The sequence below is a fragment of the Eumetopias jubatus genome, unplaced genomic scaffold (genome assembly GCF_037043125.1).
Source record: "Eumetopias jubatus isolate StellerSeaLion01/CBP00866 unplaced genomic scaffold, mEumJub1_p1.0 scaffold_9, whole genome shotgun sequence".
NCBI lineage: Eukaryota > Metazoa > Chordata > Mammalia > Carnivora > Otariidae > Eumetopias > Eumetopias jubatus.
This window is the reverse complement of record NW_028274815.1, coordinates 77702987-77721304: the sequence shown is the minus strand read 5'-3', so window position 1 is coordinate 77721304 and position 18318 is coordinate 77702987. Positions and strand designations below refer to the sequence as shown.

The 18318-nt window shown below is 46.6% G+C and overlaps 1 protein-coding gene across 1 annotated transcript in view; it reads right to left on the bottom strand.

The window, feature by feature from the left end:
* VWA3B (von Willebrand factor A domain containing 3B) overlaps positions 1-18318 on the bottom strand; it is a 224257-nt gene that overhangs the window by 179332 nt on the left and 26607 nt on the right. Inside the window, exons 5-6 of the mRNA XM_088026217.1 lie at positions 12560-12729; positions 8830-8945 (exon numbers count right to left, since the gene is read on the bottom strand). Coding sequence (XP_087882343.1) covers positions 8830-8945; positions 12560-12729 — 286 coding nt within the window. The remainder of the gene's footprint in view (positions 1-8829; positions 8946-12559; positions 12730-18318) is intronic.

Here is an 18318-nt window from a genome sequence, read left to right as displayed (position 1 = left end):
TTGTTGTCTGATTGCTGTTGCTAGGACTTCTAGTACTATGTTGAACAATAGTGGCAAGAGTGGGCATCCTTGACGTGTTCCTGATCTTAAGGGAAAGGCTCTCAGCTTTTCCCCACTGAGGATGATATTCACTGTGGGTTTTTCAGAGATGGATTTTATGAACTTGAGGAATGTTCCCTCTTTCCCTATACTCTGAAGAGTTTTAATCAGGAAAGGATGTTGTATTTTGTCAAATGCTTTTTCTGCATCAATTGAGAGGACCCTATGGTTCTTCTCCCTCCTTTTATTAATGTGTTCTATCACATTGACTGATTTGCGAATGTTGAACCACCCTTGCATCCTGGGGATAAATCCCACTTGGTCGTGGTGGATGATCCTTTTAATGTATTGTTGGATCCTATTAGCTAGGATTTTGTTGAGGATTTTGGAATCCATATTCATCAGGGATAGCGGTCTGAAATTCTCCTTTTTGATGGGGTCTTTGCCTGGTTTGGGGATTAAGGTAATGCCGGCCTCATAGAATGAGTTTGGAAGTTTTCCTTCTGTTTCTATTTTTTGAAACAGCTTCAGTAGAATAGGTATTATTTCTTCTTTGAATGCTTGGTAGAATTCCCCAGGGAATCTATCAGGCCCTGGGCTCTTGTTTTTTGGGAGGTTTTTGATCACTGCTTCAATCTCGTTACTGGTTATTGGCCTATTCAGGTTGTCAATTTCTTCCCGTTTTAGTCTTGGCAGCTTATAGGTTTCCGGGAAGGCCTCCATTTCATCCAGATTGCTCAGTTTATTGGCATATAGTTGTTGATAATAATTTCTAAGAATTGTTTCTATTTCCTTGGTGTTAGTCGTGATCTCTCCCCTTTCATTCATAATTTTGTTAATGTGGGTCCTTTCTCTTTTCTTTTGGATAAGTCTGGCCAGTGGTTTATCAATCTTATTAATTCTTTCAAAGAACCAACTTCTAGTTTCGTTGATCTGATCTACTGTGTTTCTGGTTTCTAATTCATTGATCTCTGCTTTAATTTTAATTATTTCTCTTCTAATGTGTGGCTTAGGCATCATTTGTTGCTTTTTCTCTGGTTCTTTAAGGTATAGAGTTAGTTGGTGAGTTCGGGATTTTTCTATTTTTTTTGAGTGAGGCTTGGATGGCTATGTATTTCCCCCTTAGGACCGCCTTTGCAGTATCCATAGGTTTTGGACCGATGTGTTTTCGTTCTCATTGATTTCCATGATTTGTTTAAGTTCTTCTTTGATTTCCTGGTTGACCCAAACATTCTTGAGCAGAGTGGTCTTTTGCTTCCAAGTGTTTGAATTTCTGCCAAATTTTTTCTTGTGATTGAGTTCCAGTTTTAAAGCACTGTGGTCTGAGAATATGCAGGGAATAATCTCAGTCTTTTGGTATCGGTTGAGACCTGATTTGTGACCCAGTATGTGGTCTATTCTGGAGAAAGTTCCATGTGCACTCAAGAAGAATGAGTATTATGTTGTTTTAGGGTGGAATGTTCTGTAAATATCTATGAGGTCCATCTGATCCAGTGTATCATTCAAAGCTCGTTTCCTTGTTGATTATCTGCTTAGATGATCTGTCCATTGCTGAGAGTGGAGTCTTGAGGTCTCCCACAATTAACGTATTGTTATCAATATGACTATTTTGGTTAACAGTTGGCTTATGTAGATGGCTGCTCCCATGTTGGGGACATAGATATTTACAATTGTTAGATCTTCTTGTTGGATAGACCCTTTAAGAATGATATAGTGTCCTTCTGTGTCTCTAATTACAGACTTTAGTTTAAAATCTAATTTGTCTGATATAAGAATTGCTACCCCAGCTTTCTTTTGAGGTCCGCTGGCATGGAAGATGGATCTCCATCCCTTCACTTTCAGTCTGGATGTATCTTTAGGTTCAAAATGAGTCTCTTGTAGGCAGCATATGGATGGGTCCTGTCTTTTTATCCAATCTGCAACCCTGTGCCGTTTTATGGGAGCATTTAGGCCATTCACGTTGAGAGTGATTATTGAAAGATATGAATTAATTGTCATCTTGTTGCCTGTGAAGACGTTGTTTTTATAGATTGTCCCTGTAAATTTCTGCTGTATATCACTCTTGGGGTCTTTCTCCTTTTATAGAATCCCCCTTAATATTTCTTGCAGGGTCGGCTTAGTGGTCACATATTCTTTCAGTTCCTGCCGGTCGTGGAAGCTCTGCATCTCTCCATCCATTCTAAACGAAAGCCTTGCCGGATAAAGTATTCTTGGCTGCATGTTATTCTCATTTAGTACCCTGAATATGTCTTGCCAGGCCTTTCTGGCTTGCCAGGTCTCTGTGGATAGGTCTGACGTTATTCTGATGTTCCTCCCTCCGTAAGGAATCTCTTCCCCCTAACTGCCCTTAGGATGGTTTCCTTGGTTCTAAAATTTGCAAGTTTTACTATTACATGCCGGGGTGTTGGCCTGTTTTCCTTGATCTTGGGAGGGGTCCTCTCTGCCTCTAGGACGCAAATGTTTGTTTCATTCCCCAGATTAGGGAAGTTCTCAGCTACGATTTGCTCAAATACATCTTCTAGTCCTCTCTCTCTCTCCATTCCCTCCGGGATTCCAATTATTCTGACATTGGAACGCCTCATGGTGTCACTTATTTCTCTGATTCTATTTTCATGGATTCTGAGTTGTTTTTCCCTGGCCTCCTCTTTTCCCTTTTTATCTATTATATTGTCTTCCAGGTCGCTTATTCGTTCTTCTGCCTTAGTTACCCTAGCTGTTAGATTATCTAGATTGGATTGGATCTCATTGATAGCATTTTTAAGTTCTGCCAATTCAGCTTTCATTTCTGCCCTTAGAGATTCTATGTTGCCATTATTGATTTCTCCATTCTAGCCATTGCCTTCACAACTGATAGCCTGAATTCCATCTCCAACATCTTGGTTATATCTGCATCCATTTGTAAATCTGCAGCATAAGTCATAATCTCTGAGTCTTTTCTATTTTGGGGGCTCCTCCTCCTAGTCATCCTGTTGATGGGTCTTTGAGGGAATGTATAGAGTCCAAATTATGTATACAGTCCAAATGTATAGAGTCCAAATTAGAGTCCAGAACCCAAGCAAGATGCACCTGTTTTCTTGGGACCTTAGGGTTGCTGGCCTCTTGTTTTCCCAGCCTGTCTTCTGGGGGAGGGGCCTGCTACGCTGTTACTCAGGCAACCCTGTTTGGGCGGAGTTGCCCTGCCCCCCTGTGGCGGGGGATGGGCTCAGCGGGAACCAGTTTTTGGGGCTTTTGTTCTCTGGCAGCTTTCCCTGGAGGCTTTCCATGTCTCTTCCAGGAGTCAGAGCAGAAAAGACCGTTTCCAACCCTCTGCCTCAGAGCAGAGAGACTGCAATCTGTTCTTCAGTGAGCTCTCCAGGCCACACCATCTCCGTTTTCTGTCCATGCTGCTATAAACTGCAGCGGCCTGGGTTGTGCGCCCCGCCACAGCGCCCCCAGTCCTGCCTCCAGGTCAGAGCACGTCTCTGCCCGTTGTGCTTCTAAAACTGCCAGCCACCCCCAGATCGCACGCGCAACCCCACCGATCCGGGTTTCCACCCCGGGGGCTGCCCTAAAGTCCTTTCCCCGCCACTACTGGTCTGGGAGTCTGTGCCCTGTCCCCAGTGCACGAGGCTGTCGCTCAGCGGCGGTATAGGATCGCCACGACCAGGCACCCTCCCGCTGCCATTTATCCTCCAATATCTGCCTGCAGAATCACGGCTCCCTGCTTCATACCTCGAAACCAACCGCCTGCGATATTCTGTTCGCAGAGATCCAGATCTTCTTACATCTCAGGCTGGTTTCCTGGGTGCTCAGGGTGGTCTGGTAGATATCCAGCTCAATTCCGGGGACCAGTTGAAATAGGGTCCCCTACTCCTCTGCCATCTTTCCTAGTCCTCCTCAGGTCTACTGTTTTTTAGGTGACTCTACTCTGGAGATCCTGTATTTTTGAGCTGGAGACAGTGACTGGAGAAAACTCTGGCTTGTCCTCTCAGAGGAGGAGGACTATTAGTTCTGGAGGCTGGAAGGCGCCGATCCTGGGCTGGCAGGGCAGGTTTCTGGAAGAGTTCTCCTGGCTTGCGGCTGGCAATCCTTCTGCTGTGTCCTCACAGGACGGACAGCAAGCTTGGCTCTGGGGTCTCTTCTTACTAAGACACTAATCCTAAAGGATCAGAACCCCACCCTTACGGCCTCATTTGTCCTTAATCATGTCCTCAGAGGCCCCACCCTCAAGTACAGCCACACCAGGGGCTGGGACTGCGATGTACTGTTGGAGGGGATCATCGAGAGGCCATGATGGCCCGTTGACCCGGGAGCTCGAGGAATCTTTTCTTAAAAAAAAAAAAAAAGCCAAGAGTTCAGGGAAGCTCAAATGCCTCTGTTTTATTTTGCTTATGGATGAGATGAATATTTCATGATAAAAGACCATGAAGAGAACCCATCCTCATTAACTGAGAGGGAAGTCAAGCTGCGGGGGGGCGCTGGTGGCTCAGAAGAGCTCAAGAAGGTAGCATCACTCCGGTCCCACAGTAATTAGGCTCTGTTGGTACCCCTTCTCCTCTCCAGCAGTTAGTCAAGCCCACAACAAAGACAGAAAGAGGCAAGGACACCTACATGGAGAGAAATACGGGAGAGGAGAGTGCTCTATGCCCCATGAATGTAAACATGAGCAGGGACCCAGCCAACTCTGGGCAGAAAGCCAAGGGGAAGGATGGCTGTGAGGACGGAAAGCACAGAACTACAGCTTCGGGTAGGCATTACCTGCCAGATTAAATCTCCTGCAATTCCTAAATCTAAACCAAAGATCCTGTTCTCTACAATGAGGAAAGCCCATCCAAGGGTGATGGAGCATGCCTAGATGGGATGGAGCCTGGGCTGGGAGGAAGCAGAATCTCTAAGGCAGGAAGTCATCCCCGGAAGTGAAAGGTAAGAAGTCCACCCAGGGGTCAGGTTCCCACACCCAACTCCTGGGAGCCTAGGGTTATGACCCAGCCAACCCAATGCTACCAATGTCCTGCAAGCCCAATGCCGGCCAGTGACCTGGCCCCACTCTCTTGTAGGTGACAAACCATTTCTTTTTTAAAATGTGGAGATTTTGCTTCAGGAAATGTGGATGGCTGAGATCATGTCATGACCTTTGCAATATCACTATTGCACCCTACACACACACACACACACATACACACACACACACACACACACTTTCCCTCTGTCATTACTCTGTGCTTGCTGGGTTCAGGGGATGTCCACAGCAGGCAAAAAACAGTCTGCACAATTCCCCCTAATGTGTGAGAAAATGGGAATGAGGTAGTGCAAAAAAGATTATGAAACTTTTAACTGATCTATCTTATATACCAGAGTATGTGAAGAGAGATTCCTGCCTCCCCTGGTTTCTGGACCCTTCCCAAACCACCATTAAAAGATGCTGTCCTGTCAGTGACTCAAAGGCCACAAGCAGATGCCTTATAAGCAGCCCAAGAGCAGAGAAGGGAGAGGAGCATCAGGAAGGAGTCCTCAGAAAGGCAATATGCAGAGGGAACAGAAAAACCCAAGCATAGGTAGTGGGAGAGACATCTTTGAGGGTTCAACTGAGAGTGAATACGTGTTGCTCTAAGGAGGCAGCAAACATTTAGATAGGGCTAGAAAGTAGGGGCCCTATGCAAAAGTGAGGTTACAACATGGGGCAGGACCGAGCAAGTACTACTGTGCTTGACCAATACAAAACTTTAGCAAGAGCTATGAATGTACTCCCCAAATATTTAAATTTAAAATAATGTCATTTCAACATACCTGTTTCAATTCTTTGATATTTTCAACCACTTTAATAAGCCAGAAACAATCATTAAAAATAACAAATTAAAACGTGTCCAGAGGCATACATTCTTCTCTTTACCTCAGGCTCCCATACGACTTAACACATCATCTTTGCTGGAGCTTATCTTTATTTAAAATTGTGACATCTTTGATCACCATGGATTTTTTGGCATTAATTTTGAACTTTTAAAACACTGCACTGTAATCTTATTTAAAAAAACACATGAAAAGATGCTCAAACTCACTAATCATTGGGAAAATGCAAATCAAAACCAGAACAAGATACCACCAGACACCCATGAGGATGGCAACTAACCAAAACCAAAAAGTTAACGAAAAAAAAAAAAACAGAAAACAACAGATGTTGGAGATGATGTAGAGAAACTGTGCACTGTCAGTGGGGACATAAAACAGAGTAGCCACTGTGGAAAACAAAATGGAGGTTCCTCAAAAATTAAAAATAGAATTACCATATATGATCCAGATATTCCACTTTAGGGTATATATTCCAAGAGCTGAAAGCACAGTCTCAAAGAGATATTTGTACCTGCATGTTCACAGAGGTACCACGCACAAGAGCCAAAAGGAGGAAGCAACCCAGTGTCCACTGATGGATAAATGGACAAACAAAACATGGTCTATACATACAAGAGAGCATTATTCAGTCTTCAAAAGGAAGGAAATTCTGACACATGCTACAACATGGATGAACCTGGAGGACGTATGCTAAGTAAAATAAGCCAGACACAAAACGACGTCTATGAGATATTTAAAAGTCCATTTCAGAGACAGGAAGTAGAATGGTAGATGCCACGAGCTGGGGGAGATGAGAATGGGGGTATGTTGTTTTAATGGGTACAGAGTTTCAGTTTTGCAGATGAGAAGAGTTCTGGAGATTGGGTGCACAGCAATGTGAATGTATTTAGCTCTACTGAACTATACACTTAAAAACAGTTAAAATGGTACATTTTACTTTACATACATTTTACTACAGTTTTTAAAACAATTATTTGTCTTGACTACAATTTTTCCATATTGGGGTAGTGCACGGGGTAATGGGAAGTCATACTCTGAAAGCGAATTATCTGGAGTCTAAAAAGTCAGTAATAGCAGGAAAAGCAAATTTCTTCCAGTTGCCAGGTCAGTTCTCTGAGCAGTGTCCCTCCAACCATTCACTTGACAGTCTCTCCTTTCCGTGCAACAGGAGGCACCAAAAACTCCTGAGCAGGTGTTCCTGGGGCGGGGGGTGGTGCCCTCCCTCCCCAGCCCAGAGAGGGGCCCAAGTAAATTCATACTGGCAAATGCTTGACCCCAAGGGTGGGAAATGGGGAACGGGACCTGAGCAGGAAGGACTGATCATCTGCCTCTGAGACCTCAGGTTGGGTTGGAAACCACACATTTTCCAAACCAGAATAGTCTGTCAAGGATTTCTGGGCAGTTTTTGAGTGGGAGAAATGCAATGTTGGCATTTCTGGGACACCGTGATTGATAGAGGAGATAAGATCGTGTATTTAGGATCTGGGCTCTCTCCTCAAATTCAGAACGTGGGATCACTAAAATGGCATTAGAACAGCAGGCCATGCTCTGAGCACTTCAGACTAAGAAAATGGTTTAAACTATAATTTAATTTGTATGAGTCACAGGGTTGGGGAAGATGGTAGATGCTGAAAATGTAAGCTATGCAGCCAGATCAGTTTCCCTTTATTACTAAGTTGCCAAGGAACACATAAGCCAAAACTGAACCCCTTTACAGAAACTGGCATGCTTTGGGAAACCAGTGACACCTCACACACTTTACCCTGATTCAAACATTGACCACTGGCTTAATCTTGTAAATTACTTTCACTAGGCATGGCATACATCCCGAATTAATTCTTTTTTGTTAGATTAGCGTTATTAACCTTGCTTAACAATTGACATTTTTTCAAATTCTCTGGAGATAGCCACTTCGCTATCAGAACAAAGGCATAAGCTACCTAAAGCAGTGCCACCAATGAGCTCTAACAGAACCTCTCCCTTGCTCGCTTGGGGGCACTAAGAATCTGAATCCACAAAGTATGTTATCAGGGACAGGCTCTGTGACTCAAACTCCTGCCTTGGTCTCCTGACCCCCTAGCCCCTTAATGCAACTGCCTCCTCCTCAGGCCCCATGCTCTTCTCCCAGGAGCCTCTGTAGCACCATCATGTGAACAGAGGAACCTGTTAAGCAGATGTATAGTGCAGCTTCTTTGCTTCTCGCAAAGAGTAGTTCTTGCCTGACATTGAAGCTAGAGATCTCTGTCAATAACAAAATGAGTAGGAGGGTGGAGGTTGGGATGGGCTCTCTCAGACCTCTAGCTGGGTCACACTGCAACATCTCACACTCGAACACGAGCTTCCTTCCCTGCTTTTCTCAGCAGGGTTCACTCGGTGTCTTTGGCACTTCGTAATTTCATCAGCCCCAAAGAAACTCCCACCTCTTGGTTTTCTGCGTAACCTTCCAGCACTGTTTTTTCCGAACCTACTCCTCACTGATTTGGTGACCTCATTTTCTATGCCTGTTAAACTCTGGAAAAAAAAGGGGAAGTTCACTCTGCCTCCGCAGAGGTTCCTGTGGGGCCCTGGCCCTCCCAAGAAGCAGGTCAATCCGCTGTCTGCCGTCACTGACGGGTGGGGCAGCAGAAAACCCACAAGATGTGTTGGCATCCTCACTACAGCATCGGCTAACCTGGGCAGCAGAGCGGTTCTGCCTTCCCAGGAACTGAGTCCAGCACTGAAACATTCAGGCCACATCTCCAGAAGGTTCTTAAGTTCGTCAACACACATAACTTAGGCCACTTCCCTGGGTGGTAATAAACTTATGCCTGTTGCTAGGCTGAAAGATTCAGCAGTAATATCATGAACTGCCCCTGGACCATATAAATAATGAAAAAGATTCCATTAGTCCCTACCTAGTATTTTATTTGTTAAAGATACAGAAAATCACACTGTGTTGTTGTGTGTTTTTAAGATCCCAGGTACCTGGAGGGTGTTTTCCTTTCAGTCTCCTTAAATTCCAACTAATTACACTGTCACCATCCTTTACGGCAAGTGGGGGAAACTCCACACACTCTGTTCTCTCTGCAAATGCATGGAATCTGAAACAGGAAGAGATTTGCAACATTAGGCTAGTAGTGCTATTTGTGCATGTCTTCTCATTCTCCCAAGACCGTGAACTTGCTCTGCTGTGGTGCCAAGCATCTTAGATGTTTCACGGCCATTCCCTGTACCTGGTCAGTTTTGCCAAAACAAAAGACAGGGAGGCAAAACAGAAGATCGAACTGTGAATGTTGTTGGGATTTTAACGCATGACTCTTCTCTTAGAGGGTAATTAACTCACCCAAATGGTATGTATTGACCCTGGAAAAATGATACCCTCTACCTTATATTTATCCTTCTGTTCCCGGGGTTCAATCATGTCAACAGAGTGTTGACAAGCCAACAGTCTAATGAGGCCTCAACAGTGCCCACAGCCCTGTGGGTTCAGTGTTGAAAGCTGGTGACAACAGGCACCATTGGCTCATCTGCCAGTTGCTGACGGGCTTCAGTCAACTTTAACTTGGCAAATATGCACTTCCTCAGAAACTAAGCAGAAACACTAATGAAAAGAATTCTTGTGTGGACAAGTTTTTAGGACCTGACTCCTCAAAATGTGATCCGAGGGGCAGCAGCAGCACCCGGGAGCTGCTTAGGGATGCACATTCCTGGGCCCTACCTGGAGCTGCTGAGTCAGAATAAGCACTTGAACAAGATCCCTGGGGGATTCAAGAAGCACTGGTGTGGTCTACAAAATGAGGGGCTAAGCATACCCTTGACAACCTGGAATCCTAAAAGTCAATGATAGCAGGAAATTTCTTTCAGATTAATAGATCATCTCTGGGTGATGCTCCTCTGACCCCTTAAGAGTTCCACCTTTGCCTGTTTCTCAGCACAAAGAGAATCCTGAAGCAGGGGTTGGGACGGACAGATGGATGCACAGATGGTAGGAGAGGTGTGGGGGCTTCACCTGGGCCATGGAAAGCCTGGGTCCTATTTCTAGAGGGTTTCAGGTAAGACTAAAACAATGACAATGGCAATCCACAAGCCAGCCTTGTCCCAACAGCCCTCTTGAGGCCAATGGACCCTTAACCTGGCCATGCCTGCCTCCCACAGGTGCTTCCACCAGAGCAGACATGGCCAGCTTCCTTTGACCTGTGACCTCCTTACAAAGCAGAGGGGGGATGGATGAGGTTTGTCCTGCCAGGTCCCACACCCTGAGTGCCAAGGCCTTTGGTGCCCAGGACTTTGTACTCTCTGATCTGTTCTCCAGATTAGAAAAGAGAACAGGGCAGACACTTCTGGTTAACACAACCTCATTTATGCAGAAAGCAAAACATGCTTTGCATGTTGGTGGCTCTGTTCAGACACAGACTCGGGCAAGGGGGAACCAAGAATCCAGCCTCCCTGCAAGCTGAGCTCAGGGCATGCCCTTTAGAGTTCCATAATGACTGCACTTCAGCTGAGGCTCACCAGCCAAGGGTGTGCGGAGGCCAACCAAGAGACTTGGGGATCTGGCAGAGGTGGAGCAAGCAGGAGCCCCACCAGTTGTGGGCTGGGCTCACTTGCAAGGGCCAGAGCAGGGACAGAAAAACATGTCTACAAATCGTCCTCTCCGGCAAAACTCACACTCGATGGTACATGGCCTGAACTGCAGGAGCTGAACTGCAGCTTCTCCCATGTTAAATTACTCCCTAACCTCTCACATGCCCAGAGAAAGTGCCCTACGTGAATTAAGCAGAGGACCAGCAAGACAGGGGGTCCTGCCAGTTGCTTTTTACTCTCTCTACTAGCAAAAGTAGGATAGTGAGCCCCCCTGTATTTGGGGGGATTTAGGAACCCAGAATTGAAGCCAAACACCTAATGTTAAAAAAGATTTCAAAGTGTCTTAATGATAGCCAGAGCAGTGGTCTTCAGAATCACCAGGGATCCTATTAAGAATGAATATTCTTGGCCCTCCCCTAGCACCCAAAAATCAGGATCTCTGGGGCTCTGGCCAAGATATCTGCATTTTAATCAAACTCCCTAGGCAGCTCTTACACAAAGTGAGTGATTAAATGCCCGTTCCCAGGATCCTCTCTATTATGTAGAATCAGCCTGTAAGGTGAAGCCCTGGACCTCTGAATTATTAACAAGCTACCCAGGCAAATGTGATGAGCAATCAAATTTGGGAACACATGCTCAAGGGCAGGAATTGTACCCATTTCAGACAGGCTAAATGAGGCAAGGACTCAGTCATTCTCCTTATAAACGATAAACGGGTAAGTAGCTGATCTCTCTCCACAAGGGACCTAAACCTATCCACACAGACAAGGGGATGGGTATGTTTTTTAAATGTGGATTCGGTTATTTTTCAGCTATGATGAGGCCACCAGATCAGCATAACTGCCACTGAAAATATAGTTTGCTACTCACAGTTCCTGCTATAGACTGTATTGTGGCCCCCACCCCCCAAATCCATATGTTGAAGCCTCAACCCCCCAATGTAACCATATTTGACCGTATCTGGAGACAGAGCCTTTAGGAGGTAATTAAGGTTAAATGAGGTCATAAGGCTAGGGCCCTGATCCAATAGAATTAGTACTTTTTTTTTTTTAGATTTATTTTAGAGAGAGAGAAAGAGCATGCGCACAAGCAAAGAGAGGGGCAGAGAGAGAGGGAGAGAATCTCAAACAGTCAGGCATACTCCCTGCTGAGCACAGAGCCCCTTGGGGCGGCTTGATCTCTCCATCCTGAGATCATGACCTGAGCAGAAATCAAGAGTCAGACGCTTAACCAACTGAGCTACCCAGGCACCCCAGGATTAGTATCTTTTTAAGAAGATATACCAGAGAACTTACAGGCATGCTGTGCTTTCTCTCTCTCTCTCTCTCTCCCCCTTCATCCCTCCATCCCTCCCTCCCATGAGAGGATATAGTTAAGAAGGCAGCCTGGAAGAGAGTACTCACCAGAAATTGAATCTGCCAGCACCTTGATCTTGGGCTTCCCAGCCTCCAGAAGTGTGAGAAATAAATTTCTCTTATTTAAGCCATCCAGTCTGTGGTATCTGTTATGGCGACCCAAACTGACTACTAATACAGTTCTCAAGAGGAGGGGGCACACCACACCACCCCGGGTCACATAGGGAAGCACCAGGGCCAGTCAGGAGGCATGAGGGAACAAGGGGAAAACATGGGCCAGAGTCTTTATTGTGGATTCTGCAGCATGGAATGGGTGAGGCAGAGCAGGCAGGTTTAGGATGGGCTAGTTGAATAATTTCAGTGGGTTCTGTGGTGTAGGAGCTGCCCCAAGCTGTCCAGTACTGGGCCCCGGCATGATTAGTGCAGGGGAATAGTGGGCCTGAGCATGAGTGCCTACTGGCACTGAGTGGGCTCTGGATCAGTTAGCTTGCATATGAAAGGTGCGCTCCTGGGTGAGTCATCTAAGCTCTCTAGGACTTAGCTGGCCTTGGAGGGAGCAGTCTCTCCAGGGTCAGCAAGGACCCCTGATATCAAATCATCAGAACTACAGAAAGTAACAAGGCAAGATTAATACAGGGTGGAGAAGAAAAGGCCTAGAGACTAAAGACCACGGGAAAGAGGACAGCACAGGAACAGACTGGTTAGGAAGACCACTGCTGATCCTGCGGAAGCAGGCAGCTCACCCGCTGTCCCTCAAGAGCACATTTTCTGCCTACCTGCCGTGGGTCTTGGCACTCAGATCCTTTAAGAAAGCTGTAGTGCCTTCTCCTCTGGCATTGAAGGACACTGTGCAGACAGGACATGGGATCTCCAAAGCCCTCTGAAGGAGGAGCCCCTTGGTTTGCTCAGGAACATCTCCCACTACAAAGTAGTAAATGGATTCAATCTGCAAGACAATAGTACCGACGGTTTATCTCCCTGACGTGCCCTAGCCTTGTACGGGACTCCCTGGCAATACACTTTCTACAAAATTGCCTTTGCTCCTGGGGGGTGGCAAGAATAGAGGCACTGCTCCAAGTTTTGTGAGGACATTTGGGGACCAAAATCAGGAAGTGAGATATTCAAGGCCTGCTGCCTTCCACGGTGTCTGACCTCCCTGCTACTAACAAGTTCTGTGAACTTAGGCAAATGACATAAGTTCAGTTTCTTCACTTATAAAAAGGGAGGTAATGCAGTGTACCTCGTGACTGAGTTTAAACAAGAGGACTTGCACTTATGCATGCAGGTATCTCAGAAAGTTAAAACCCAGAGAGAGCTGGGAATCCCTATCATCTACACCTGCCCCTTAAAACCCCCTAATTGACTGTTTCCACAAAAAACTGGGGAAGAATCCCCAAAAAATGCATTGGGTTTGAAGGGATAAATAGATGTCACCATCCCCTTAGGGCTCATGATCCTTTCTCTGCTCTAATCACAAACCCCTGCTAGCTGACGGTAAACAGTCAGGTACCTCAGTTCAACCTCAAACCTGGGACTTAAACCTACCTGACGCAGAAAGAAGGGGACTTACAGTCAGCTGGGCCACCCTGTCTGCAGCAGCTGGGGCCAACTGTGCCCAAAGGGGCAGTGGGAGCAGGGTGGCAGAGGGCCCCTGCTGGGAGGGAGGCCACGGCCACAGTGGGAGCTGAGAGCAGCCTACTCCAGCGACAACCTTCTTCCCATGGGGCTCAAAAAGGCCCACCTCACCTCCGTGACTCTTTCTCTCAGGCCTGTCAAACCTGCTCCCCGATTTTAAAAAGGACCGAATGGGAAGACTGAGCAGTGTTGTATAGCTCTTTCAGCCAGTTGACAAGAGACAGAAAAAATACTGAGTGAAGGAAGAAATGGTGCTCTCTACATTCCTTGTTAGGCAACTAATATTATTCTCCCAGCAAATGCGTTCTCTTTCCCTTCTCCCCCCGTGTTACACAGCAGCTTGTGTGAGAGGTGTTCAATCGGCTTACCTGCATTGCACTGTTATTAGTGCTCCAGCTGGATCGGGGCCCAAGCTTAGCATGGGGACCGGTTCAACCTCACATAAGGATCTAAAGTCACATGTGGCCCAAGAGAGGAGAACAGACACAGGGAGTATTTTGTAAGATTTGTTAGTTCAACGGGGAGGTGAGTGAGGACAAACATCTCTAGGTGGTCTGTCGGTGGCTTCTGACACCATGCATCTCTGTTGCACATCACGCAAACTCAGCTTCTCTGATCTGGCAATGACCCAAGAGTCTGAAATCCTTGTGTAGGAATGTTTTTCCCTTGAGATTTCATCAAGCTAAAAGTTGCTGTAGCCAGCAGTGAGCCAGGATTTCCTTTCCTTCACTCAGGCTCCAGGGTTATTCACTATTCATTAAGTTCATTTCTCAGCTGCTTAATTGCCTGTGTTTTCGGTTATCCATGCTACGGATTTCCTGGGACATGCTCTACAGTGAGACCACCTATCCCATCCCCAGTCCTCTCCTGCTCACTGCCTCCCTGCCTCTCCTTTCCACTCACACAATGACACTGAGAAAAAAGGAAAGGAAAGTAAATATGCCACCTAGCCCCACCCCCCACCAACTGGCAAAATGACTTTTAAAGTGACATGGCGGTGGGGTCATCTGCTCTTTGGGATGATAAGCCAACATGAATTCTTTCAACGCTCACAAAAGTCCTGTGGAAAAGGAATTCTTATTATCACACCTAGGTTACAGATGAAGAAACGAAGGACTGGACAGGTTAATTGACCTGGTCTTTCAGCTAGTAAGTCCAGCTGCCTGACCCTATGAGCTTCTGCCTTTGCTTTCAACCACTACATTCGGTCAGCTGGTCATGGCAAGGCTGGTCACCTCTCAGAAACGGACGTGAGGGGCGCCTGGGTGGCTCAGTGGGTGTAGCGCTTGCCTTTGGCTCAGGTCATGATCCTGGGGTCCTGGGATCGAGTCCCACACGGGGCTCCCTGCTCGGCGGGAAGTCTGCTTCTCCCTCTGCCTTTCCCCTTGGCTTGTGCTCTCTCGTGCGCTCTCTCTCACTCTCTCTGTCTCAAATAAATAAATAAAATCTTTAGGGAGGAAGGGAGGAAGGAAGGGAGGGAAGGGAGGGAGGGACGTAAATCCCAGAACTGTGCGAGCAAGATCCTGGGACAGGAAGATGGCCAGAGACAGGCACTCTTTTCACTCCCTTGGCTCTCACACCATCTCACATCTCACACCATCCAAGGCTCCTAGCGCCTGATATCAATGGCCCTGACTCTGGGTGAGGTTGTATGGGCTCAAGGGAACTGTCCTCAGTGGAACCCTCTCCCCTGGCCCAGTAGCTCAGTAGCTCAGTACCTTAGTAGCTCAGTACCTCTGAGTAGCTCAGTAGCTCAGTAGCTCAGGGCAGGGGCTGGACTTGAGGATTAGCAGGAGCAGCCGGGGCCAGGAGCAGCTTTCTCACTGACCAGCATTTCCCTAAACGCTAATTTGTACTGAATTTGATAACACAAGATATAGACAATATTTGGGGTTCCATTCGGCTACTGTACTGGGAATCAAAAACTCTTGCCACTTTACACTACATAAAAGAGGGTAGGGCTTTTCTGTTTCCCCTTGAAATGCCTTATTCTGTCTGGGTCATTAGCTCTGCGGCACCCATGGCAGCCTGCACTCCGCCCAGCCAGAGAGGCCCTGACATCTTCTCAGACCCAGGTCTGGGGGAAGAGAAGACCCAGACTGGCAGTGGCTGCTTCCGCCCTAACTATCTGCTGCTGTAGCCTGTCAGAAGCCTCCAGCCGTCAAAATCTCCACTCTGCAAGAATCAAAGTCAAATGAAAGGCACCCATGACAGCAGTGGGAGGTCTAGCAAAATTCTGTCTTGGTCTTCATAAAACTTTGACTGTTTCAACAGTTTTGACCAACTCCAGACCGTGGATCTGACTTCCAGATCTTCCCTGTACCTGTGGCCACCCTTTCCTTATTTGGCCCATTTTGATTTTCTGATCTCCAACCACGCCCCACACACACAAACACAGTGGTCACTGCCCTCTTGATGTTAACCCAGCTCAGTTCTCCAATCCCTCCTTAACACCCTTAACACCACCACCAACTTTCTGGCCTGCCAGGTTTCGGGGCGCCTGTCTCCACACACTATCCCCACCAGAGTCCTACAAGGCTCAGCAAATCCACCTGCCTGGTCCCACACAGACTACCGCCCTTCAATTCAAAAAACTCAAATCTGTACCATGGCATGGGGAATGGGAATTTCTTGGACCCACATCTAGCCCCAACTTCAAGAATATCAACACTACTTCTTTCCCATTCCTTCAACATTCAACATTTATCGAGCCCTTGCCAGGCACTGCCATTTCTAGGGACACAAAGGTGAAAAGACCTGATGCCTGGCTGAACCACTGCCATGCTTGTGATTAGCATGGCCAGCCCTTCAGTTTACTGTCCAGTGGTGAAGGTTTCTGATGGAATTACATAGGTCTGGCTCTAATTCACCCATTTACTCTCCCAGTGAAGGGGATATTTTTTTAAAGTAAACAAATGTGTGCCTATCAGCCGGATGGAAGAGAGGCTGAGACACCACAAAGAGAAACACAGGTACCCTTTGGGCAGGTAGCCTTCTGCTGAAAGCAGAAGTAAAACCCCCTCAGTTAGCCTTCTCAGGCAGCTGGGAATCAGGGCTTTGGATGACCAGCCTTCTCCTCCCAAATAACCTCTCCCATCTTGGATCAGCAGGCCTTCCAGGGCCTCCTGGCACAACACCCCTCCTCATTAAGGCCAGGGAAGCTACCAACTTCCCAAAGATGCACCCTAGGACCAGAGGATACTGCAGAGCAGAAACCCAGGCCTGGATGGCATACCTGGGCTCTGAGGACAATGTCAGACATTGCCTCAGTATCCCACAGGCTGCCCTTCCAATGAGCCAGGCCCTTTTGCACAGGATCCAACAGGATACTTCATCCATCAATAGTGCTCTCCACGTGCTGCCATCAGAGCTGGGACTCAAGCAGACCCCACACTGCCTGGCTCCTCTGGAGTTGAAGGCTCACCCTCAGTCATCCCTGCCTGTTCAGTCTCTGGCCTGACTATGGGTACAAAGCCCAGTTCTGAAAGAGGCCAGTAACCTCTTGAGCATCCGCCTTACCCTTACCAAGCGCATCAGTCAGCCCTTCCTCTTCATGTGGATTGGATACAAAAGCCCAACTTCCATGTTAATCTTTGAACACAAAACAAGAGCCACTCTCTTGGTTTTTCTCAGGACTCACTCATGGGAGATGCTAACCTGAAGCAGGTTATCATCAGTAGCAAAAGTCTGGGTATCCAGATTTACTGTTCAAAAGTTTCTTAAGCCTTTTATCTTTTCTATTTATAGAAAAAACCAGTTATATGAATCAATTTGAAATTCAGTGGGGTGGGCATGAGGCACAGAGCAGAAGGGCAGCCCATTAGGGGAACCCATTCCTCTCCCCATCCCCCACACCTCACAAAACATAGAGCATGACATTTTTATATAGGAGGCAGTTGCAGTTACTAGAAGTTTCCTAGGGACCACATCCAGATATAAGCTCTAGGAGGGAGGATACAGTGGTCTGAGTATGTTTTATATTTCCCATACTCCATAGTCTCTTCTCAAGAATTTTTAAGTGGCATTTGATAATCAGTGCCTATTAACCTCTTTCTGGGTTCCTCCTCTTCTATAGGAACTTTCCTGGAACTCACTAAATTGTTCCACATTTCCTGGGCTGGGGATGAATCCAAGAAAGGAGAAGCACAAACCAAAGGAAAGGAAAACAGAAAAATCAAAGGTCACTGGGAAACTTCAAGTCATGGCAGGTCGCCAGAGTCAGCTATGACCGATGTAGCTAGGTGAACAAAGAAACACCCGAGAGAGAGAGAGAGAGAGAGTGCGCGTGTACATGCTGGCATGCGCACACACACACAAACACACTCATCTGAGAGCCTGTGTAATGTTCCATTTCTTGAATGCTTATTATAGTGCCCAGGCAACTGAAATTTTACAGATGTTAAAACAAACTTGAAAGGCCAAAGAACAAAGTAGTTTCTATTTTGTTCTTTAATGGGAACCATTTGTTCCTCTGGCTTCGAAAGGATAAACAATGCCTTTCCAATTTTAAACTATCATCTTCAGTATCAATAAACAGTCTGGTGACCACTGAGGGCTATCCTTTCAAGGTGCCAGCACATGGCCTCCTTGCCCAAGAAAGGACTTCTTAATGTAGCAGAGTAAACCTTGAAATCTACAGAATCATAGGAGTCTAGAGCAGAGGAAGCAATTAAGTGTTAATTAATATCAATCCATGAGTATTAGTTCAGTATCTGTATCCCAAAGGAAAGCAGATCTATCCTTACCTGGGAAGCTGAGGCTGGCCAAAGAACCCCACCTGCCCCGAGTCCTTCCCCACTAGCTTGCCACTCCCTTCAAGTCCCATCCGTAGAATCACTCACAAAAACACACACCCTTGTGGCTAAAAGAACATAAACCACCACCATTTTAGCACTTCTTT